The following is a 25,377-nucleotide window of genomic DNA, read 5'->3' as shown; positions in this document are numbered from 1 at the left end:
TAAAAACTAAGCGATAATTATTCATAGCTCGAACCCAGGTTACGGAACTAACCGCTTTGTGTATCTTCCGATTGACACATTCATTTTTTATTTATAGTTTTTTTCTTTTTTATTGTCTGAATGTGGAAATCTTCATCAGTAGGCTACCACTGAATAAAAGCAGGTGTTGTTGTGTTTAGTGTTTAATGCCTTGTCCATGAGCTTTGAAACCGTAGCGCAACTGGGTATCGAACACGGCCCTTAAACCCTCCACTGCCGAGAAGAAGACCCACGTACAAGACTCCATTCCAAGCCTGGAAAGAAATAGAAACCAACTCATCGGGACAAATGCTTTTGTATTTGAAGCGTCATCCTGATGTTGCGTTTAATATTATTGTCTGTGTTAAAATCTGGACATTTGTAAATAAACCAACAACGAGATATTTGTTTTCGTTTGGCCGTGGGCGCTTACAATTATGCGATAAGCACTTGTCGTATGCTTTGGTCTTATTAGCTGTCCTTAAGTCCAGCCATTGACCTCTTGTGGGCTTGTTATTCGTATGATGATGCCTTTTTTACGTCGTATAACTTAAACAAAAATGTTTTATCTCTAAAATCATCTGCTAAAGATGAGATTGATTAGAAAATGTATAGGCACATTTCAATGTTTTAAGGCGATTACTTCCGCGTTTTGGAAATCTATTTTCAGCGTCTGGATAGTTTGCTGACCCCAGCCTGGACGTCAGATCACGTTTTTGACATTCTGGTCTGAGATCATCAAACATTTTCAGATTAATATGTCAATGTTAACGTCACGTGTTTACATGACATTCTTCCTGCTTTTTTAATTTGAACTTGAGTGAAATTTTGGAAAAATTTTAAAAACAACATTTTTACCTTATTTTGTATACAATGCTTATAAGCCTACTCTGCCTGTTAGTTTAAACTACGTTTGTTACCAGTATAGGCCAAGCACATTTTGGTTTTTGCTTTTAGTTCATTGTTAACTTTGCTATTATTTCTAACTTCATTCCAGAAAGTCATGGAATACACTTTTTTCGCTATAACATATTACAGGGGCCGATATAGGCCTATTTTTCGCTGGTGGACTAGCGACATGACAACTTAATCATTTAATAAAAATGGTTTTATCATAATCTGACAGAATGTGGTCTTGTATTATAGTTTTTGTTGACAATTTGACGTTACTCTTGGTATGTCAAAATTCTTTTCAAAACTTGTTTTGTGGCCGACTTATCAGTTTTTCTGCTGATGAAGAAACCTTTTGACAAAGCTTTTCATTATTTTTACCTCCAACGAAACTTTCTTCAAAATTTTTTTTTTATCTATCACTCGTAAGAGTTTAGTATCTTTTAATCATGCTTCGGTTAGCAATGTTAAGAATTACTTGTTTTGGCTGGCCGTAGCCAAGCCATTTTAACTGGTCTATCCGATTTAACGTAAACAACCACAACCACACTGATCTTCTTGACACTTTTACCAAAAATAAGCTATCTCTGAAATAAACATGAAAAATGAAACCAGGTGCTTGATCAAAGAGCAAACAACTCCATCAAAGAACTTTGAATGCAATAATAAGAATTGCAAACATATGCATTCTGAATATGAAGGAATGTAAAATATGTAAAATGACGGGCCTATCTTGTTAATACGGCAGCAATGGTTATATTAATTATATTTATAACTATAGTTAATTTTTAACCATGTTATGTGAGCAGACATGATAAGTCATCACTTTCTTGCTGTCATCACTTCATATTTCAGTTCAAAATTACAGGTGCGTAAATTTAGGTGCAAACGATAAAGGTATTTTTGGCCTATTAGTTTGTTAAAGTGGGACTTATACTGGGGTTAACGGCAGCGTTTTCACACCCGTTGTTGGGTTAATATAGCTTGGTTATATTCTATAAAAAACAAATCAAATGGAGCATATACCTGCTCTTGTCATATGCAGGCATCTTTGTTCATTTTGTGCTGTCACAGTGAAGTAGCCTTGTCATTAGGCGTATGATTAGTAAGTGGATAGCCTGACTTTTGCTTTAGCCAAGTTCATACTCCGTTATTTAACAAATAAGGCTTTTGGCTTCTCGTCCAAACGTGTAAGTGCAAATTCGTAAGCATTTATTTGTCCAGTTGTATTTATTGTTTAAAGGCCTACCAAATTGTTTGTCGAAGGATGTATACTAGATTGGTATACACCTCAGATGTGCGAGCGTAAGCTATTTCCCAACCAACTCCGAGCCAGAATAAGAATGAATGTTAGCAATTATAACCAACATACAATTTCCTATTTACGTCATATATTTAATTGTGAAATGTCATAAAAGTTAATATAGGTTACTACAGTTTACAGCAATGAACATATCCATTTATACACCAAAATTGTTAAACACTTATTTCCAGGGAATTCCACCGGATACCACAGCTAATCGATCAATATCAAAAAGATACAACAACAAAACCTATGCTCTATATAGTTAAATATGAACAAAATTGTCCACTTGAAACATCTCAGAACTTGTTTTGTTCACTTGTAAAATAACTTTTGGAATTTGTCAGTTTAATCTTGGCACTTTGAGGACAATAAGGTCATCCGCAACCGTGTTCGATGGCACTTTTTACCTTTTTTTGTTCATAACAACGTACAATGATCATTATATAAAAACGTGTTATGTAATGATCATTATTTACCAAAATTTTTTGACCATTGAATATCTCGAAATGTACAAAGTCCAAAAGACGCTATGGCCTACGCCATATGGGTTAACTCTATCAGTGTCAAACGGCGTTCATTTTAAAGGTTACGTCGGCAGATCATCTTTGTATGCTGATGTATGTTCATATAAATTTGTTTTCAAAACGAAGTAAGGTCATGGATTAATTGATATGATATAATGAATAAAGCAACTTTTTTCATTTTACGTTGGTTTGTGATAACGCACCCATTTTAAACAGCAGCTTATACATTCCGATCCAAGGTAAAATGATGATGATTAATAAAAGAAGATGTTTTCGTAGTGATACTTATACTCAGTCTATTAGACATATACATAAAACTGATTGTATTTTTTTCGTTGTATCTAAAGTTCAAGGCTCATTAATTTTCTGTTCAGAAAACATGTTATGGTAAGTTGATTAATGGTTTGGTCAAGTTATTTAAGTTTTTAATATTTTTATATTAAATCTTTGCCAAATATATTGTTTGCTTTCAAATACAGTAAGGTTAAATGTTAATTATAATTCTAAACGGATTTGTACTTGTAAATTGTTTTTAGCTTGAAATTTTATTTTATGCACTTGGTGCTCTATTTATCCAACTTTATGCAACGCAAAATGGAATGATGAATTAGACAGTTTGTAATGTTTAATCTCTAAAGTTTTTGTTTGCTTTCGAACGCATTTAGGCTATTAAGTTAAGGGTTATAATTTTAAACAGAGTCGTACTTGTAAGTTTTTGATAATCTTAACCACGTGGGAAGCAGCTGCATGGTATAGCTTAAACTTTTATGCTGTGCTTTTGTCGTCCTACTTTACTCTGCTTATATTGCTGTTTGTTTTATAACTCCTCGTATTTTACACATAACACAATGTACATTTGTGCCATGATAAACTTTAGCCAGCAGCAGGAAAAAACTTTTCATATATCTGATCATCGTTCAGAATTGTTTGTTACTTTATTTTACCAAGGTCATCGCCCATCTTATTTCCTCTCAAAAGGCTTTTACAACAAGGGATTGGTCCAAAACAGTCTTGGGTTGCGCAATTTATACTATGCGTGCTTTTCGAGCAGATATGGTTCATAGCAACACTTGTTATGTATAAGTTTTACAAATAATAATATGCAATTCGTAGAAAGTTAGTTTATCGTTATTCCCCGTAAAGTTCAGGCTATGGTGTAACCACAAGCAAGAGCACATTGATTATTGTCTAGTGTTTCTAGCAAAACCTATCATTTTTTTGAAGTTTCTAAAATGCAATTCCGCTGTATGGGTCAAATGTTAACTTGTGCCATGCTTTTACTATGCGTAAATTTTTTTCTCAGTTTGTTGTGGTGACAAATCCAGAGAACGATAAAAGAGACATCGTGATATGTTGGAGCTCGACCGACAAGGTTAAGGCTATTTAGATTTAAAACACAAGTTTTAATCTTTGCTGGAAAGCGACATATCCACGTCTTCATTACGCACGGGTCTGTGAGCTTCCATATTTGGTGTGGGGCGTCGCTTACAGCTTGTTTGTTTGTGTTGGTAGTTTTAAAGATAATTTCTAGTATTTTTAAACCAATATCTCTCCATCAGAACAAACAAATAGCTTGCAGTGATAAGATTGGCAATGGCACCAAAAAAAATTTTTAAATGATCTTTGTCAGTGTGTCGTCGGAGGTACATTTTTCTATGCTTGCTAAAGATACGTATCTGGTAAATTGCTGAAATACTTCTTTTTCGGCTGATGTGTCGTGTAAACTGCTGAATTGCGTCCTTGTCGAACGTTAGATGCCTTTTTCATAGAAAAAGTATCATTCTACCAGCAATGTTGCAATATATGTAGCTTGAAAAAATACAGTTACAGTTAATTTCTAGAATTTGCCAGACAATGTAACATTTCGATTCTAACATATATAGACTGCTGTCTTCTCAAAAGTGATTTTCGTGGTTTTGCACCAACACGCACATTTTTAGTAATCTAAAACTTTCCAGGATTCCAAGAAAATCTAAAAAGCAACGAAAGGAATGCATTCTTTAGAGGCTCGCATATTTAATGATGATAATTGATAAGCCACGTGGTGACCTTGCTCTCACACTAGGGTCGGACTGATAAATTATATTTGGACTTGGCACGATCAGCATCCAATTGATCAGCTTGCCAAAACCGAGATGAGGTTTCTGGGAAAACCTGGTAGTATGTACTGTGCATATGCTGTGCTTATCTAGCACGATAGACTCACTTGGTAGGGTTAATATCATTTTAATAAGGTTTTTGCTTGTAGTTGAACCACCACACGACAACGAGCTCTAGTGGAATGCTAATCTAAATAGAAAAGCTGTCGGGTCTATATTAAAGCGAAGTATTTGACCCCCGCGTAGCCATCAAAAGAACATTTGAATTAGATTTCCTAGAAATAGAATTTCAAAAAGAAATGCCAACGTGATCAGTATACTTAACATCTGCAAGCTCGTCAAGGGAACTCGATGCGAAGCGAGGGTGTGGCGATGTGGCGCAAAATCATGGTTTTTGTGGTTCTGAAATTATGCAGAAAGGTAAAGAGCGTACAATGCAAATCAGGAATGACGTCATGCGGTGGTGGTCATGTGGTGACTTAGTCTGGTATAATCGTCCCGTTGCTTCACTTTTCTCGATTTTCTGCAAATTAAATCACAGAAATCGTTGACCATGTCTATTTATTATAAGACACATTCTACTTTGGTTCTCAGTAATCGGTTTGGTATAATGTATAAACGAAATATGATTTATCACAGCTCGGTCGACAATGAGGTCTTCTGTACGAGGAAGCACTGCTTGGTGCGGTTTGCCGGTGAATATGAGACTACCCGCCTTTGTCTAATCATATTATGACTTTGTACGATAACTCAAAGTCCAGAAGTTTGAAAATTTCTTGAGGGATTTATACCGCTGGCTTACCTTCTTGCGAAATTCCAAAATGTTTTCATAACAACTGTTGCTATAGTCGGCGAAAACCTTGGCAAGAAGCTTTAAGGAGCTCACACCTGACCTAGAGGAAAGGAGGATAAAGTGCTTGAAGGAGAAAGTCTTAGAAAAAGGATTACATTCAATGGCTTTCGTCGCTTCGACATGCTCAAGTTATTTTGAGACCAAACCCATAATAAATGTCTAACATTGATCACTTATCTTCGATCGCAATTCTTATCTTTGCTTATGACGAAAGCAATGTTTGACCTCTGGAAATTACCACGGTTGTTATGTCATAAACGGTGATTACGTTAAAAACTTCATTTTTGGTCAGCATTTCTTCAAACCGTGTTTGTATTTTCTTTATAAGTAGAAATATTGTTGCTAAAAATCTCTGATTTGCCCTTTTACTTGCTCGCAAAATATTTTTTGTCTTGTTCTGTGAAAACGGCTTGTTTAGTGGAAGCCCATACCAGAAATTGTACTTCAGACCATTGGGGCCTCGAGTTTGCCCTTTGGACTTCTCGAATTGGCACAACGCCGCGCTTATCGAAATGCACAAATATTTTGTCCAGCAAAGGTTAAGCAATGTTACTAAATATAACCTTAAAGTGTTTTTTTCACTATTATCTGACATTGTTAAGATTATAGCATCATAAACATTTGCAAGTATCGGATAAATAAATATTTAGAGCTTTTTTGACATTTTGTTGTTTTAATCTTTAAAATCGTCGTTCTGGCAGCAATTTGAAAGCAAAATTGGGCACAGGCGTCTAAATTTAAAATTATCTTGAGTAAATAGTTATTGCTCCTTGTTTAGGGGTCTTGCAAAGAACACAGAATGCAGTTTCCTGACACTCTTAAGCTCTACATCCTGCCCTAAAGTTAAGCCAATGATAGCGTACATGCATGTCAGGAGATGACAGAGACTGATAAAGCCGACAACGCCAGTCTACAAATGTTTTGAACTTACCGATGGTTGATGTAAACCACAATCTGGCCTTGGCTCAACTGTTTATTATTAGGTCCATGCAGCATTTTTACTTCTACATTTTTATTAAACATGAAGTTGCTGACTTGAAGTTGAACTATTTTTGATATAAACTGCTGTGCGGGTAGCCTGCTGCTGTTGCCTAACCCTTGCTGAGCATGTCAGTTATTCAAAAAGCATTATGCAGTTTTACTGAACAAGTAGTATTATTGTAATGCATAAACGCCAAATGCAACTACGTATGATAATTCAGTGAAATTCCAGTAAAATACTATTAACTTGTAATTTTTATTTTGCTTTAATCAAATTCTCATTTTAATGAAAGAATAAAATTTAATAACGGTTTAATACTTTATCAAAAGGTGGTAGGTTTATTAGAATTAGCTTCATTAAATTTCCAACCATAAAAGTTGCTTGACTTGAAAATGTTGCCAATCTTGAAAATGAAACTTGAAATGTTGTAAAATGCTGTCCCTTTCAAGATTGAAATAGATTGACTATCTGATTGAAATACAATATAAAATGGCATTGTATTCAATCTAATGCCATTTTGATGAAATAATGGTAGTTCGATCGGCATTTCAAAATTGATCTCCGAAATTTACTCTGCTGGAGTTTCTTCTTTTGTGTGAGTTCAGTTTGTTTGGATTGACTGGAAATATATCTTATACAATTGACATTACGAGGTGACTTTATTTTAAGAAGTTTGAACAGACAAGTAATATTAGTCGGTTCTGTGACTGAAGAAAGTTTGCAATTATGCAACTGAGTGAAAATTTTGCTCTTAATTACTCGGTTGTAAATTATACTCTCTGTACCTATAGTGGTTTTACTCTTCAATCTGGTAATAAATTCTGTGACGGCCATTTTGAGCTGAAACTTTCGTTTTAAGATAAACAACTTTTCATAATACAAAAAATATTTATTTCTTCATTATTTCTGAGCAATTGTTGACGAAAGTATCTTGTTATTAAAAAGAAAAACAAAATTATTTGATCAAAACAGAAAACATTTGATAAGATACGAGAAATTTAAAAATAACCACGTGAAAGTATACAGTGAACAGAAACACAAAAATAACAAAAATAAAAAAGTAAATTATTATCACCAACAAAACGAACTCCAACCAACCAAAAGACAAATTCATGATTATTCATACTTTTTCAAGGTGGATTTTTCAGACAAAAAAATAGTTTACAGACGGAGTATTTTTGGAACCCACTTACGTAAAACGATGTTGCCAAAGCATTGACAACATCACAGCAAAATCCAACACCGGACTATAAAAGTGAAGCTTAATAAGATTGTTGCGTGAGGGCAGATTGCAATTTGCGTGATCTGGTGTTTTTACTCAAAATAATGTACATGCCATTTTTAGAATGATAAATGACTGTTTGATTGGTATTCGTACGAAATAAGGTCAATCAAACATCGTTCTAGAAGTCACTTTAATCGATAGGGCCGAGATTAATCTCATTTCTATACCACGAGAATAGTGATAAAAATACAGAATGTTTTTGAGGTATTATTGAAAAAGCGTTCTTAAAATAAACATGTTTTTGCGCCCAATTTTCGACTTTGATTTTGCGTGAATCAAGACCCACAGATCGTATATCTGACGCACAGTTGATTCTCATAGAAACAGTTTGCATAGAAACTCCGCATAATAGCAAACAAACGTAAACATTGCTGGAGCATTTGCTTCGTAGTTGTCCGAATTTTTGCATGTCCAAATGTTTGTAGAGGTAATGCTGGATTCTTTTCGATTTTGTGTGCGGGATTTTACGCTTCTCTTTCCTGCATGTCTTCGAGTTCGTAACGTAACAGGGCTTCGTAGAGCGGGTTGACGTAATACATACGAGCCTCCACAATCAGCTTGCATAGTTTGTCGTACATGGGCAGCATCATGCCACGGATAAAGCCTTGCTGAGACTCGGCGACATTAACCTGCATAAACAGAAAACGAATTATGTCATTTTCAAGACCCACCACAGTCTAATAAAGCAACTTCGAGTGTATGCAATTAACTACCTTACAACTTAAGTACAAGTATTTAGGCAAAAATGTACGGGTGTTTGGATTTAGCCAGTACATAATTATAATCATAAACACTTTGATGAAGAATTAAGCTTTGATGTGGCAATGTAATCCGAAGGCGTGAACCTTGTCGTATGTAAATCAGTCATAAGTTTGTAATGCCTCCTTTCTGTCTTAGACGCTAAAACGTTTTTTACGTTACATATCCGAAAAGCGACGTCATTAAAATGGCACTTCAGCTGGAAATTGTTGTTACCTGAGCTTGTGGTTATAGCGCAGCATGTGGCGTAGATTTGATTTCTAAATTATACACACTACATTATATCAATCACGTTTTGTGAATTTCTGTTCGTTTTGCGGCCAATTATATACTTCAAATTTTAGCTGCGTACCACATGACGTATCGAATGAAAACAACAGTAGCTCGCAGACAATTGCCGGATAAAATTTAGATCGGAATGAAAAGTCATGGTAATTTTTGTAAAGTTTAACCTAGGTGTAACTCGTCACGACCATATCGTGACGAGCGAATCCATTGAAACCTTGCCAACAAGAATGTTTTTGACAGGTGTATTAGAGCTTATCAATGTGGTTATAATTATATGAGGTATACAGTGCAGAAGTTATTAAATTTTTTGGTTTATTAAATTTTTTAATGTCATTTGATTTTAACGACGCTCTCAATTTTCAACACGAACATTTGGTTTGAAATTTTGCTGAATTGTGAAAACCGTCTGCGGTGAAGTTTGAGGTAAATGCAAAATGCTTTCTAATGCGATGTTTGCGGTTGATGAAACAAAAATCGAGTCATCTTTGTCATTTTCAGCATCGCCCACCAACCGAGCCTGACACAGACTATCACCATCAACGCTGCACTAACAAGTTGATACTGAAAACAACACGTTGAAATGAAACCGCAACGCGTCCCATCATTCCTACACGACAGGAATTGATTTGCAAATGTTGAGACTATTAACAGAGATCACGCAATTTCATGTCGTGTAAACCTTTGCATATGTACATGTCGTGTAAACCTTTGCATATAAACATGTCGTCATTGCAGTGCATCACAACCATGACGTGGAAGCTTTAGTTTAGTCGTGTCCACATTAATTTGACAATTTACCAAAATGCCAGGGCAGTTGTCGTTTTCAACAGTGGGCACCTAATTTTGTTGAATTTATCGGTCCCCATTACGTAAATATGAATATAGCCACAATCCGCGTTATCGCGCAGATTAAGATTGCCGTAAAGATAATGTTATGGCGAAGAAAAATTGCTGTGGTTACATAATATTACAATCCAAAACCATTCGGCCAAAGCTGACGAAAGGTTTTGTGGTAGGGTAATCTATACCCGCCCTCGTAAAATTTCTGCAACCTACAAGAAAATTGACGTAAGGCTTCAGAAAAACTTCATGTCATTGTCAGGGCGTGACATTTGTGTGTGGTACAACGTGAAAAACGTTTCTGACTGACCGGCTTTAGCTAAAATCAAAGCGCTTTCGAGGCCCTTGCGCGTCCGGCCCACTCATAACCGCAACCCATTTGCCGTTAGTTTGTCGGATGAAGTAAACCGCAGCTGTACTAATTAATTGGTTGCTATTTAATGACGCTAACTCGATAATTGGTGGATGACAAGTTCTCTTGTCTCGACCGATCGTGTCTAGGTCTCGCGACAGAACGAGGCAGTTAAACGACCAAAACTAAACGTAGAATTATCGGTTTGTAATCGTTGTTCGGTGATCATTAAATTGCGTCATAACTGTCGTACTGAGAGTTGTTATTTCCTCGTTAGGGTTCGAAAGGGGCCAACCTTTTAATTAAAGGTTTTCAAAAAGGCGTGTTTGGTCAACATTACAAAAGGCATTAAATCCGTCCCGCACAAACGGCATATATATAATAGTCAATAAAGCTTAGATTTTAAACTTCTAGTTGATGCAACAATCATCATTGAGCTTACCATATCTGGGTCCATGTAAGGCGTGACTGGCAGACATTCTCTCTTTTCCCGGGCACTTTGTTCCGAGTATTCGGCGAAGAGGCGTTCAACCCAGGGGGAAGCGACGGTCTCCGGTCGAACCTCGTTGGAAACATCGGAGCATTTTATGATGATCTTCAACAATCGCATGACGTGGTTGCTGCAAGATAAATATTGTGTCACTTTGAGATAAGCCATGATATTGCCGCAAGGGTGAGTCATCGTCAAATACCCGCAATAAATTGAAAACCGATAAAGTCGAAACGGGTCGACTCAAATATCTTTTGGTATTCAACGACGTTTTGCATGTACACAAGTCAAAGTCATAAATCGCCGATAAGAAGAAAATAAAAACTGTTCGTTTGAATAATATTTCAATCAATCTCGTATTAGTCACTGAGGTTCATAACAACCAACATTATTAACTATCGCCGAGGAAAATGAGTAAATAATGTCTGTGAATCGGTTTGTAACTGAAGTTATACTTAACAAACAACAGAATTTGTTTACCAAGAAAACAGCCCCTTAAACTTACAAAACTACTGAACAGGATCGGGATTTACCAACCTGTTTTTGAAGTCGAAGCCCAAGGTAAGAGTGTTGGTGTACTCCTCCATGATCTCTTTATGTCTTGCCAGGTCGGTTGCTAAGATTAGTTCTCCGATGTTGGTCAATACCTCGTCGCGGTTGTTGACGTTTCGGAAGATATTTCGTTCTTTGTTAGACAAGATGCGACAAGCCACAGCGAAGTGATGTTGTTCTGTTGTTACAAAAATAACAATTTACTAACATATTCCGACAATTAAAGCTAATTTCTCAATTAAAGCTAACTCCGACAATTAAAGCGAACTTTAATACACTGTATTATTAAAGATATAAATATACAAAAAACACTCTAAATGCGCTATATGCGACCATAAAGCATCTTAATTGCTTACCAAGAATACTTTGGTAGTTGTACAATATAGCCAGAGGCGTTCTTGCATGACTGTGATAAGAATTGTTAAGTCCAGGATGATCGACATCATGACATACGGCTGCGGTTAAAAGCGCACCCATGTGATCGACAGAAATGAGGTTTCGAAGACGCAATTTACATATCATGCTGTAGGCCATCTGCAAAGGATGAAACTTGTTATTCATACACAGTTTATGATAAGCTGTTGGGTTTTCGCCACAGCTTATACCAAACATTCTTAAACTCATTTGATCTTACCTGTGTTACGCAGAAACAGTGTTTGAAGTTGTGGTAGGGATTGTCTTGGTACCTTTCTCTTACACCCAGAAGAAACATTTTTAAAGTTGTTCTCGGAATCTTCCACGCTCTCACAATACCAAGGTCGTGATACATATATCTGAAAATAAAAGGAAAAAATCAATATGATCTGATAAAAACCCGATAAGGATAAGGTGTTCCAGCGAAGCATGATATACAGTATTTTGTATGGCATTTATTTATGTCATATCTGTATGTCGGCAAATATGAGTCACTCGCTTGCACCGAGAGATGTTTATTTGTTATGATGACGTGCAACAACAAACACCGCGCTGAGATATTAGCCTAACTCTTGCAGAGTAAAAACCGTGCAGGAGCTTTTAGGCAGATAAATCAAGTCAAAGCTGTTGTTTGCTGCTGCCCGTGCCGCCAATAAAACCAATCCTTTGTTTATTGTTAAACAACCGTACGACTTCAGGTTTATCTCACTCACTCAATATGATCAACCATTGAGTCACGGTCAAGCCTCCAGACGTCGAATCTAGGCTCCGATAAATCTCTCATGATCCCCTTAGGACAGTGGATTGCTTCAACTCCGGGCATTGTTATGTCTTCAAAATCTCCTTGGTCTTCTTCAACGTTTTCCTTTGGATGAGGTAACTGAGTTGCTTGGTTTGCACGGATACGGTCACTTAAAACAGTTGAGTGCACTGGTTTTCTTTCGTTAGCAAATGCTGTATTGCTTGTTTTTCTGCTGTTTATTTCTTCCGTTGCTTTCAGATCAGTCGACTTTAAATTAGTTCTGTTTTCTTTCGGTGATCTAAAAGACAAAAAATGGGCTTAATCATCTTAAAAATGGTATACAAGACCACAAGTTTCCTGCGAAATATCTGTCCTTCCTATATACTTTTGCGATAAGGCTATCAAATAATGAAATGCGTCTGCAGCTGTGTAGGGAACTCAGCAGACCGAAACACTTGGCAAGCCCTCACGACCATAAGCAGGTAGCGGCCGCACCATATAACCTTCGGATTGCCACTTTGCTAGCCCGTCGCAGGGCCGACTCAGCAACATTGCTCCCAATCGGTCGTTTTTATATGCGCGACCCGATTAAAGTCATCTATTTCGGTTAACGCGTTAGAAAAAGGCTGCGATAAAGCCAGGGTTTGAGAGCGATACAGAGAGTAGAAGGGAATAAAAGGGAACGAGTGTAGTAAATGTAGTGGTTGATTTCTTCTGGTTGTGCGATTTTACACATAAAAGCCGCCCTTCACCGTTATCACCTGTAAATTAGGTATCGTGTAAAATTATGACGTATTTTTACTAGCACGATTTCTGACGTAATGTACCCAATACAATGCTACATTATTTAGACAACAACCGCATGCAGGTCCCTTAGGTAAACAATTTTAGGTAAATGACACAAAAATTGTCTAAAAAGAAAACTATCGGCAGTGATAAGACATGTACACGCCCATCTTCTGCCATTACTGGATTATCGTTTTCACGTTTGTATTTCTAAACTGAATGCGAGAAGGCCACGTTTATGTGACTTTGAGACACTTGAACAAAGATAACAACGCTTGGGAGATCCGGTGATTCAATTTACGCGTTTCCTTATTTTGTAAGGTTTTGGGCATGAGCTATAAAAAGTTAAAAATATCATTCCTGAAATTGCCATTGATAGCAATTGAGAAAACATTGTCACATCACTTTCTCCGCCCTCTTTGTAAATAAACTCGTCTAAATCGCTACCAAAGCAGAAACAAACTTGGCTTGTATTTCTAGGTAAATCGCAATGACTCGATAATAGCTCGAAATAATGAGGTTTTTGACAATTTTACGTCATATTTGAAACTTTGTTCATAATTTAACTATACTCATACACTGATTGTTATTAGCAATAACTGATTGAATATGTGCTCTCGAAACCAAGATAAAAGCTTAGCGTTAAATCTAAGAGCTGAGATGAACAAATGGCGTATATAGGGATCGCGACGATTATGAAACCCGATAACCTTATGCCATTTCACCAAACTTGTTCATAATGAATGTGTTGCAATTAGATATCGTTAACTAGTGTGTAAATATTTGCAAACGCTGAAACTCATCTGTTGTGGAGGTAGTTTTTAGAGAAATTTCGTCGTTTTGACTTTTTTAGCTATGGCCTTTGGTGGTGGTTGCTCTGTGGTTATTTGTACAAATTTTTCCTGGTTGAGTTTTAAAAAATATTTTTCGACAAAACACGAGAAAATTATTATGGATGGCGATAGATTTTGATTATCTTAGTACACCTACATACACTCTACATTCATCCATTATAACTCTGGGAAATATAATTTCTAGCTTAAAAACTTCACGTTACTAAAAATGGATTTGGTTATAAAGATTCAAAATGTTTTTGAAACAAAATGATTCTTCATAGTTAAAACGTGAAGAGTGTTATATCAATGACCCCAGGCATCTCTCAGTTTGCGGTTATAATTTTTTTGACAAAGCCCTGACCCAAACCAACCCTTTGCAACTATTCCAACACCGCGACCGACATTTTTGGGCGAACGTCGAAGTCACGTAGCCCGAAAATCGTTGTTTTCAGAGAAAACTCCGGTCCATGTTAACACTGCCGATGGTCATGACTGTGTTGAATCAAGCTAAATTATCTCAAGTTTTTAGAAGCAACAAACTTTTACCGCACAATATATGCTTCTATCTAACCGAGGCTTTTACTTAAGCGAGTACATGGCGCGAAAATTGGGTGTTCATTGACTTGGTATGTTTTGGAAATTTTTTAACCTGAACATTCCTGGAAACGTAAAGGAGAAATGTGTTAAAAAAACTCTCTTGATTGTAATCTCTAAACAAGGAACAAATCATTATTAAATTTAGAAAAAAAACTGTACACTTTACATACAGCATTTATGCAACTCCAACGGAGAAGATCCTACAAAAATATAAAAACAACAATATAAGAAAAAATTCCCCAAACAAAGATGATCTATGCAACCCGCTTTTAACCAGTTCTGTGAGTTGCACAACAGTGACATTGTTTTTTTTTTCGAACTACAATAAATCACTTTTCGAGAAACCCGATTAGGGCTTAATATCCTGCAATCATATTGTGTTTCGTCATAACTTGTTAACCGCGCTTAAAATTCCGCAGCTACAATGAGTTATTTTTGCTTCGAATCTCCTTATGCTTTGCCTGTAATCCTTCTACGTTTATGTTTTTTTCGGCAATGGCAATGTTTATCAAAAAATTCACACAAAGCCTTGATTTATTAAAAAAAACTTAATCGTAGGATTATGAAAAATTGTTTGCACTTTTGAGGTTTCTGACACAATGTCACCTGTGGGGGTTGATAGTAAAGAGGATCATCCTATAGATTGGAGAAGGTTTTAGCCGCATTTTTGCAACTATCTCATCATAGCTTTTACTGTGGGGGGCAGAGGGTGCTGCCTGAAAGAGCAAATTTGCTGAATGGACTGCAGATAGAATGCAGCGCTTTTCGTTCACTCCACGTGTCTATACGTCATACAATGTGAGCAGGACATCTTTATCAACTAGAACAACATAAGGGCGCCTTGTTCGAAGTTATGCTTCAACGATTCTTATCTCACTTTCTCGTAAAGCCATTATAAGATTTCCCGGCATGGTAATGGCACGATTTCGCGGAAATTTGTCCTGAATATTTACTATAATACCCATGTGTGGATTTAAAAGCATTTTGGATTCGGTCCATGACGAAGCAAAAACTGCAGTAAATTAATTCCTTGCAAGCGAAAGTAATTGAGAACCGCTCCTTCGTTGGCTTAGCCTTGAGTGGGCTTGTTTGTTTTCAACCATCGTCTCAGCACGTAATACTTTCCCCACGGTTTACATTTTGCTGCAATTATGCAGGCACAAGTATAAGAGGTTTATTGTGATTGCATATTTCAAGGAGACTAATTTTACATAATTACTTCTCTGTTCCCGTGCATGACTTTACCGTCCATTTATTGTCGGGGACATCATTTAGGCCAACATCCTTAAGATGGAGAATATTGGCTAATCTTAAAGAGGCACTTGGAAACTTTAAAACTCTCCGCAAAATTGGCCACGACGCACTACGGTTCCGAGAGAACGGGGCGTAAATTGAAGTAATTGCCCGTATTTTAATGACAGATGCAATTCCAATGGTCATAATTTTTGCCCAAATATTTGTTACTTGTTTATCGCGATTTATGTGTACGTAGGAAATGATTCACTCCACCTACATATCTTATACAAACGGACAGCGCTTATTGATATAAGTTACTGAAAGCTTGGACAACACGTTTTTCAGATCATTGCACGTACTTTATCATCATTCTGTTTTGGTAAAATTAAGTTCGGAGCGGAAGTTTACCTCAATTTGACGTCATACCAAGAACAGACCAGACGTCTGCACCAACTTGAACTATCAACGAATGCACAACGTTAAAGGGTAAACTTTAAATGTTTTTTACACTTTAACCTTGATATAAAAATAAATATAGAAGCCATCAACGTGTAAATAAATATTAGGTGATGTTTGTTGTCTGTAAGCCTTTAATGACGTGGTTTGGGTGACGTCAAGCTTATCAAGCGTTTTATATGCATACTGGCAAACTTAAACAGAAGTTTTATTGTGTAAAGTTAAGCAAACTTTCAGTCGAATGAAATGTCGCAAAACAATAGCAAAACAGCGCCTTATTATTGAAAAAGAATTTTCTTCAGGGCTACGATTTTTCAAAAACTTATTTTTGTTTGGCAACGCTATAGGTAACTCGCACAATAACCGATTAAATTTTATTTTGCATTAAAAGAAATAGTTCGATTCGAAGAAAGATTGCTTTTTTTAGCAGTTACAGTTTTTGTTTCACTTCTTTTTGGAAAAAATAGCGTTGTTCTTCGCCAATAAAAGAGATACGTGTACCGAGTTTTCTAAAAGCCTTTGTAAATTGTGCTCAAATCTATGTCTGATATAAACACGCCAACCGCAAGACGCCAAGGCTTTGTCGCCTTATACCAATGACGAGCTAAGCCGAAACGCTTATGGGCAGGTGTTAGTAGTAATATGACTTAACGCTGGTTGGCTTAATTTGACATCACAACATTAGAAGTAAAAACATTTCTAATGATCCGGCGTCGCGTTCCAGGAAACGGGCTCAGAGCGATTGAAGACACGGCGGATTAGCCATAGCCATCCCGATCTTGTGATAGGTAGGAATGCGATAACGTGACGCTTTTCATGATGACCGCATATAGTTCCCTCTTGTTTACTAGTCTTCATTCTTGTCACATACATATAAGGTCGCACGACTGACTTAAACAAACATTCGCGACCAGCCGAGTTACGTTATCTTTAATCTTTTGTTTCCCTTTAGCATTTGGAGGATGTCAGCATTTCTGAACATGTAGTTCTTCAATTGTAAGATCTTCTATTATTACTTGTTGCTTCAATTTTTCCTTTTTATGTAACGTTTGATTTAATTTTCTGGTCGGTTTACATACCTACATCTTTTGTTCCATAAATGTCGTGTTTATTTATCTTTCAATTTCGTCGTTAAATTAAACAATGGATTGCAGACGAAAGGTGTGTCAAAAGGTGTTTTTCCGATAGCGCTGAAGTTTCTTCCGTAAAACGTGGATCTTTTGATATGGAGTACTTCCCGAACAAAACCTTGGTTTAAAACTCTGGGAAAAATGTCGACGTACGCAAGACCTGGCAATTAAGCTTCATAATAATGTGTTGAGTCTAAGGTTTTATCCATTCTGCGAGTACATGTTACGTCATTTACAAACAGGCCTACTTAAAAACAAAAGACTTATTGACAGATCTCACACAAAATTTCAACAATGTGGGATCGTCTCCGTGATTGCCACAGAGTTAATAACCCGGTGCCAGGCAATAAGGTTTTCAACTGTCACAATAATACCCGAGAACTTAATTTGTACCTTCAGAGGCCCACAGTTATTGTGTTTAAGTCGTTTTCTTTGTGTAAAGGCTGTAATTTAAACGGTAACACTTCTTTCAATGACGTCATCATGCAGTAATTACTTCAGAAATGTTGTTTATATATTGATTAAATTGTGAACGTTAACTTGATCTTCGTTAAGAAATTTTCTTTTCTGGATGTTATAAAGAGGTTTTCGGGGAAAAGACTAAAACTCAACAGGATTCAGTTTCATATATTCTGCATTGTATTGGTTACCTTGACACATTCTTAGGGAAAAAATTCAATATATACTGGAACGTAGCTGTGAATTTGATTTATAGTTTTTGTTGGTAATGGATTGATGCTTGTTAGCCTGTGTTCAGTTTTGCTTAAATCGTCCAAACCTCGCCAACATTTGTCCGGAATGTCTAATACGACACGAAGCAAGCTTGTTTCAGCGCTTGTAGCATTGGTCCTAGTCACCTATAGTGCCAATTTTTGTCTATTTTTACAACTCATATCACGAACTTGCGGTCACGTATACAGGCGAAATATCCGAAGTCGCTGAAAGATTCTGTGCGTCAAAGTATAGATTTTTCTTTTTCTGGCGATTGTCATGGACCGGAATTTTCTCCTCATACGGTTAAAATCGAAGAATTTTCTGGAAAAAATCCCTCTAAGTATCCCTGCAAGTTATCCCGCATTCAGTGTATGTCGATTTTCATGCCAACCATTAATCATTGCGAAATCCGCACACAAATTAAATCGTTGTATATCAGAGACGCTGTCTCTTATGACGTACATAAACAGATCTGAAGATTGAGCCTATCGTGGCTCGGCAGATGATTTATTGGATAAAACTTCATGAACAGTTCACTTGTTTTCACTTCGAATTTAACAAAATCGCATTAAAACCACTAATATGCTTGTCTGTTTATAGATAATGATACAATTTTCATTTTTAGTAGCTCGTATCACTACTGGCACCAGCAGAGTTCAAAGCCTTTTAATCACACATGTCAAAAGCAAGCGTGTTGACAATCACGTGCGTCATTGATAACCCAGCAGTAGTTATGATGCAGCAAATGCTGGTATCTATGAAATACCTCTCAAGAAAGCGCTTTTTTATTACTATGGAACTTCTCGTTTAATATTGTTTTGTATGCGGTTAAGATCGAAGTTCACAGGAAGTTACGTTACCGCAATGTTTCCACGATAAAGTTTTTGCTAAGCGAGTTTATGAGAATGTCTATACAGATTTGAATCGGTTTTCAAATGTCATCTGTATCGATTATTTTCACGCATTACTATCGTTTACTGTAGCCACACGACATTATAACTTGAAATATATTCTTACCACCCTTCTATAAAGTTTAGACAGGAAAAGTTTGAAAAAACGTCGTCGTTTCGGACCTTATCTTGAACTTGAAGGAACTAATGGAAGATAAGCAACGACATGCCGAATTGTGAAATCTTAATCAACTTCCTTACAAAATATTTCGGAAAACCAATAAAGCAGTCCGAAACATTTTGGGGGTAAACAAGTCCTTTTTAGGTAATATGGTCAGTTTGGGTTCGTGCAGCTCACGTCAGTTTGATTTAAGATATAATGTTAGAAGAATGTTAAAAGTGTGTTTATGCAGCCCTTTAGTAAATCAGATTTTTAATAAAACTTGATAGATAATGAGATATACTTTTAATCAAAAAATATTGACTGAAGAAATTTCCTGACTCAGCTTGCTTGACAAACTTTTTTCATTTCTTAAAAAATAATGATTAAATTGTTACTGCTTTCTAAACTATTTCAAACTAAAATGAATTAAAAAAACGGAAATCCGTAAAGTAGCTACATTTAATATATCACGAATCCATGCTTCTTTTTCATGGCTAGGAATAAGTCACAACTCCAATGCAATAGAGTAGTATGAGAAATTGCACTAGATGCAATTGTTGGATGATGGGAAAGTATAACTTAAATTCCTTTTACACCACCAAGTGGGTTTAAATCAAAAACGTATTGGAAAAATCTCGTCAAAAGCTCAATCAAAATTTTGGTCCTACAAGAAAACAACATTTTTCTGAGAACTTTTCCATGCAAAGATAAGGAATATCTAGCGGATTTGATCCTATGTGTTTACCGGTAGGCTGCTGTCTTCCGTGAAAATAACTGATCGTATACCAATTGGCGACACTAGTCGCGACGATATATGAGCGACACTACATAGCGTAAGATGGCACCTACATAATTCGTAACCGCGGTATCCCTTGCAGGGCTAGTGCTTTATCAAAAGTTCTGAGAAGTTGCAGAAAAATCTGAGTCACCTTGATTAAGTCATGCTCATTCGGTGAAGGGCAGATCGTTGCGGTAGATCTTTAATACAATTTAATGTCGCGAGCATCTAAATTTGTTTTGCGAAACACATGTTTCCAAGCCGGCTTATGGCATTTCTTTGAAAGGTCTTAGGATTTTGAAGAAAACCATAGATAAACAATTGCCTCGCGCAGCGCATTGCGGAAGGGTGATAAGAAATAATGGCACGATCTTGCAAACCTTAGCCATATGCTCGTATCAAGACGCGTGATTTCTATAGGCTGAAAGGAGCTTAAATTTAATGCAACAACCATGCTGCTTTTGTAAGGAAATTTGTTGCTACCAACGCCTTGTCCACATGCACGTTTACGGCCAAAGAGCAGGAGCTGATTTAACGGAGTGTTCGCGCATTAATCTTTGTACAAGGTGAACTTCTTAACTTATTAGCCCGTCATTATTACAGCAAGAACAAGTATTTTAATCGTCTTTGACCTTACTAAGGAAATGACAGAGTTTTTCAACCATCATACATGAGAATCATGTTCAAATCTCTGCCTTTGTTGCATAAATCTAAGTGACGTTTTATACAAACCGCATCCAGGGAGTTTTGCATTAAGTTCTCGTTTCCAAACACAGTGCTCTATAGCGTCACCCTTTTGCAAATTTATACACACTGCAATGATGTAAAAAGAGCTCGTTGGCGCAATTGCAAGTTCAAGTACTGTATATCATCACTATTATGATTGCAGACATGCTTTGCCGTAGGTTTTCCGAGGCAATAATTGTGTACATTCTCAAAAGAACATGAATAAATTGTAATTAGGACTTAGAAAACCGGTTAAAAAATTGAGCATTGTATTTTTTTAAATTAGGATTAACATTCTAATTGTTTTGCAAGTAAACAATTTGTAAACATTTACGTCATACTATGGTAAATGAAGTGAAGAGTTCACAGCATATACTTCTTTGAACTATATTAAATCCTTCTAAGAAGTGCTTCAAAAGTTGTTTAGAAAACTTTCCTCGTTGACATCAGCAAGGGAGGTTTACACTAACATTTATCTCTTTCTTTGAAAAATTAATTTAGCGAGAAACCGCCTGGAATTAAGTGTTTTCTCCTTATTTTCCTTATGAAAATTTGGATAAAGCCTTGGACCAATCAAACGAAAATGAGTCATTTGATTTGTGGGTGGGGAAATGCGTATGAGCCAGAAATTTGTTTTTTAACATTTAAATTAATTGCGTGTCCACTCTTTGCCGGTGTGGTCACGATTTTAAGTTGATTAAAAGATTATTTTTATTGATAAAGATGTAAATTTCGTTGTGGTTTAGCGTTATTCATCTGTGGTTAGCCATAAGTGCCTGCAAATACTTCCTCCAGATTTTTACGACCCTAGAGCTATTCCTTTGAAAGTGTTTTTCAACGAATCGATGCGGTTAAAACGATGAAGATAGTGAATTGACGACTTCATTGATATACTTTACAAAAGGACAAAGTACAACAATATATCCGACTTGGCTGTGCTTATCAGTAAACTTGGTAGGCCGCATCACAAGCTTCGGATACTCATATAAGAAAATAAAATAATCGTAGCCTATAGTATAAAATCTTCGAATTTGTGCAAAGGTTTCATTCCAAATCAGTTTAGATGCTACAGCGAGACAATTTTTCACTTAAAGTGATACAGCTTACGAGCGGAAGATTTTTTGTTTTTTTGGACCACGCTAAGCACACAAATATTTCACCTCTTTACGTCAAGGTCTGTCGTATGAATGACATTGTATGTTGCGTAGTTTCAAGAGATGTTTTTTCTAGGGGATTTTTTTATTAAATAAATTGAATGTTTGGCAGTATGTGATTTCTATTTTGGAACTACGGAAATGCCAATGACTCTTCACTTTTCCAAATACTGGTTAACCGCTTATCCTCATATAGAAAAAATGTTTGAGCCAAATATACCAAGAAATTGTTTTTGAAAGCAACAACTTACAGTGTAAAGTCATCTAAAATTTGTGGAATTTTTGCCTGTATTATTTGAATATTTGAAACGAATAAACAGACGTATACGTCTTGTTTTTGGAGAATTAAATTCATGTAACACGTTAAATGTCGTTTTAAAAGACATAGACCGCATTAAATTATTTAACAATCAACGACTCGAACTCCTAACTCTACCAGTTTCTAAATAAAAAAGAACCTTATAAGGACGTAGTAACCCTAATAGTAACTTTGAAATAAAATTTTTGAAATCAAAAACTTCCGACCGACAATATATGGTAAGTAGCCTTCTTCCTTAACTGTAGCAGATGCTTGGCGCAGATATAGGAAAGTAAACATAACGCAATGACTTTGTGTGCCCATTTTTTAATTGATTCATCACGATGCACATCGTTTCTTATAACATTGTTTAGGGTATGGCCGTAGTAGAACGCCGCGCTCATTAATGACGTCAACATGTATAGTTTGTTTCTGTGAACGAGTGACGTTGATTTATTGACGTTGAAGCTAGGTGAAGATCTTTAATAATTCACCGATATCGCGTCACAGTTGACCTAATGTTTACGGCGCCGTTCTCCTATAGTAGCCTAATTTAGCATAATGTTTTCACATAAAACAAGTTTTTTTGCAATGAAATCGATAAAACAGCGATTTGTAGAGGATTCGGGACTTTTTCATAACACCTGCATGAGAGTATTTAGCACATCGACGCACGAAAAACACCAACGCAAAGTTTAGTCATCTGAACCAAACTGTGTAGGACGTGTATAATATTCAGCCTTAGGTATATCCTATTTACTAAACTTGTTCCTATTTGCTTGTGTGTTTGTTTGCTTGCGCGGATATAGGTACGTTTGTTTTAAAAACACTTTTGTGAAAATTGCATGCATGAGAAAAAGTTGAAGCTAACCTGCGTCCCAGCCTAATATGGAATATGTTTTGTTGTAATATTTACTAAAGATTTGCTGTTTATTTGTTTATAGTTTTTTGTGAGCTAAGGTGTGTCTGCTTTGGAAATACAGTACACGTACACAAATACAGTACACGTCAATTACAAGAAAACACAACTGATTTTCGCTTCAACACAAATGCCGAATACTTATAGAGAAATTTGCTGTTTAGTCTATTCATATTAGTGTGTTTGTTATCGTTGATACGTTGGCCTTCATAAGTTCTTTGCGCAGTTAACCTACAAAGAGAGAACGCAGATAATATAATTATTAATTTTCTTTTAACTTGTCCGTTTTGCTGTATAACCATTATATATAGTGACAAGGTTCGTTTAAACGTAGCATAAAACTTTTAACCTATCACGTTATTATCGCGCCACACGGTTCTCACAACAAATGCGTTGACAAATGTATAAGGTTGCAAAGTTTATGCTGTGTTTGTGATGGTCTATAAGTGTCATCTTGTACGAATATTTTTGCATCTCTTTCTCACACTGGAGTATATGACTCAAACGCTCTCAGCTTAATTAAGACACCCATCGACTTGAAATTAAACAAACATATACCAAAATGATATAAGATCTCTTTTGTGTATGGTATGAAGTAATTATGTTGCGTTTTACCATACAATACAAAATTATGTAATCATTCTTTACGTTTTCGTTAAATACATTTCGTATCGCTGTTACAAATCCCGCTGTTACAATCAACATGATGATAAAGTTAATATTATCGTTCAAATTTTGGTTTATAAAATGGATTTATCGTTAATTGGGTATTAAGGTCCCTCAAAAATGACATTATTTTTTATAACACTTTTCTGCTTAGGTAAAACTCTATGGATAGTTGCTTATGAAATTAAATAATAATACTATAGTACAGTGTTTCTCAAACTTTTTGCGATCGCGTACCACTCATTCGTTTTTTTTGCTACACTGCGTACCACCTGGCTCCTGAATGACTTATTTTACTCAAATGTACCGGTATTTATTAGTTATTACCGTTATTACTATACCATAACACCAATGAATAGCAAGAAAACACAATTTAATTTGATAGAAGCAACTGTTTCTTCTGCACAAGCTTGTCTATCCGGGGCAACACATTACTCACAGCACATCGAAAATCATGTTCAGCGGTACGCGGTACCACTTAAAAAGCTCTCGCGTACCACTAGTGGTACGCGTACCACAGTTTAAGAACCACTGCTATAGTAAATAGACCAACTCTAGCTTAAATCTGAATATATTGACATCCATACTTTTATCCCAGTAATCCTAGATCTATAGTTTTCAGGAAATTACATGCATTTCATTCAAATTTTATCATAGTAATTCGGTATACTAAAATGTATCGATGATAAACGTTGAAGCAATTATGATGTAGGTCGGGAGTTTCCACTGTGCAAGACCACACTCACTTACACTCATCCTCGTAGCATCCAATTAACATTCATTAATTATTATATATATATTAATGCACATGATGCATGTTGGAGGTAGCATGAATGATTAACATGAGCAGCTGATTGTTATAAATATTGCAAACTTACCCGTAATCATCATGTCCGTTGATGAACCCCTCATCTTTGTTTCTGCCTTCCTGGTCGTTTTCAGAAGCCTCTTCCTCTTCATCTTTGCTGTCTTTTGTTTTCTGGGAAGTTGCATCTTTTGCAGGTTCGGTGGCGATCTCAGCATTTTTTATGTTTCTCTTGTCTTGCTCTTCTTGGCTTGAAACAGGCAAGAAATCATATCTCGAGTTTGTGTCCAGTTCTGTTTCAATTTCTAGCTCTTCGGCGATGCTTTCGGATGTTGTCGACTGCATCTCGTATTCACCATGATCAGCGGAATATGAACTTGTGATGTTACCGCTGGTATTACTTTCGTTGCTTCCCGTCAACTTCATTTGATCCTCCTGTGATGTAGAGCCTTCGGCTTCTAGCACGGAGGTACTGGATTCTCCAGACTTGAGCTCTGCATAGCCAGCGGAGAAACTTCCGCTGCTGCTCATGGTATTTTGTTTAAACTGCATAAAACAAACACCTTTCCTAGAAACCTCTGAAAGATAAAAAGATAAATCTAGGGCACATGCGACCTTTGTAACTGGTATTTGCACGTAAAAGGACAAAAGATATGATCAATTTTTCTTTGTCGCGAGTAAAATCGTTTTTTCGAAATCTTTGATGTGGAAAACAATTGCTGTGGGAGCGGCGTGCTGCTCATTGTTTGTGGCAATAAAAGGACGTTATTTGTTGGGCGCTGTCCACAATAGACTTATTAAAGTCCACATTGTTATTTGTCACGCTGT

The 25,377-nt window shown here is 36.3% G+C and overlaps 1 protein-coding gene across 1 annotated transcript; it reads right to left on the bottom strand.

Moving 5' to 3' along the window:
* Positions 1–7,547: 7,547 nt before the first annotated feature.
* LOC143469167 (high affinity cGMP-specific 3',5'-cyclic phosphodiesterase 9A-like) lies at positions 7,548–25,122 on the bottom strand. Its single transcript, XM_076966755.1, has 7 exons — positions 24,623–25,122; positions 12,367–12,693; positions 11,874–12,012; positions 11,596–11,773; positions 11,225–11,417; positions 10,640–10,817; positions 7,548–8,587 (listed from the first exon to the last, which is right to left on the bottom strand). Exons 1-7 carry the CDS (start codon positions 25,099–25,101, stop codon positions 8,423–8,425), a joined length of 1,659 nt encoding a protein of 552 aa, XP_076822870.1. The 5' UTR covers positions 25,102–25,122; the 3' UTR covers positions 7,548–8,422.
* Positions 25,123–25,377: the final 255 nt, after the last annotated feature.

This window comes from Clavelina lepadiformis, chromosome 8 (genome assembly GCF_947623445.1).
Source record: "Clavelina lepadiformis chromosome 8, kaClaLepa1.1, whole genome shotgun sequence".
In the NCBI taxonomy this organism is placed as follows: Eukaryota; Metazoa; Chordata; class Ascidiacea; order Aplousobranchia; family Clavelinidae; genus Clavelina; species Clavelina lepadiformis.
This window is presented reverse-complemented; position numbering and strand designations above follow the sequence as displayed.

Coding starts and splice junctions, on each gene's coding strand:
- LOC143469167 (XM_076966755.1), bottom strand. CDS start 25,101: ATGCAGTTTAAACAAAATACCATGAGCAGCAGCGGAAGTTTCTCCGCT. Junction 11,418..11,595: donor CAACTACCAAAGTATTCTTG/GTAAGCAATTAA, acceptor TTGTAACAACAG/AACAACATCACTTCGCTGTG. Junction 10,818..11,224: donor GGCTTCGACTTCAAAAACAG/GTTGGTAAATCC, acceptor TTTATCTTGCAG/CAACCACGTCATGCGATTGT.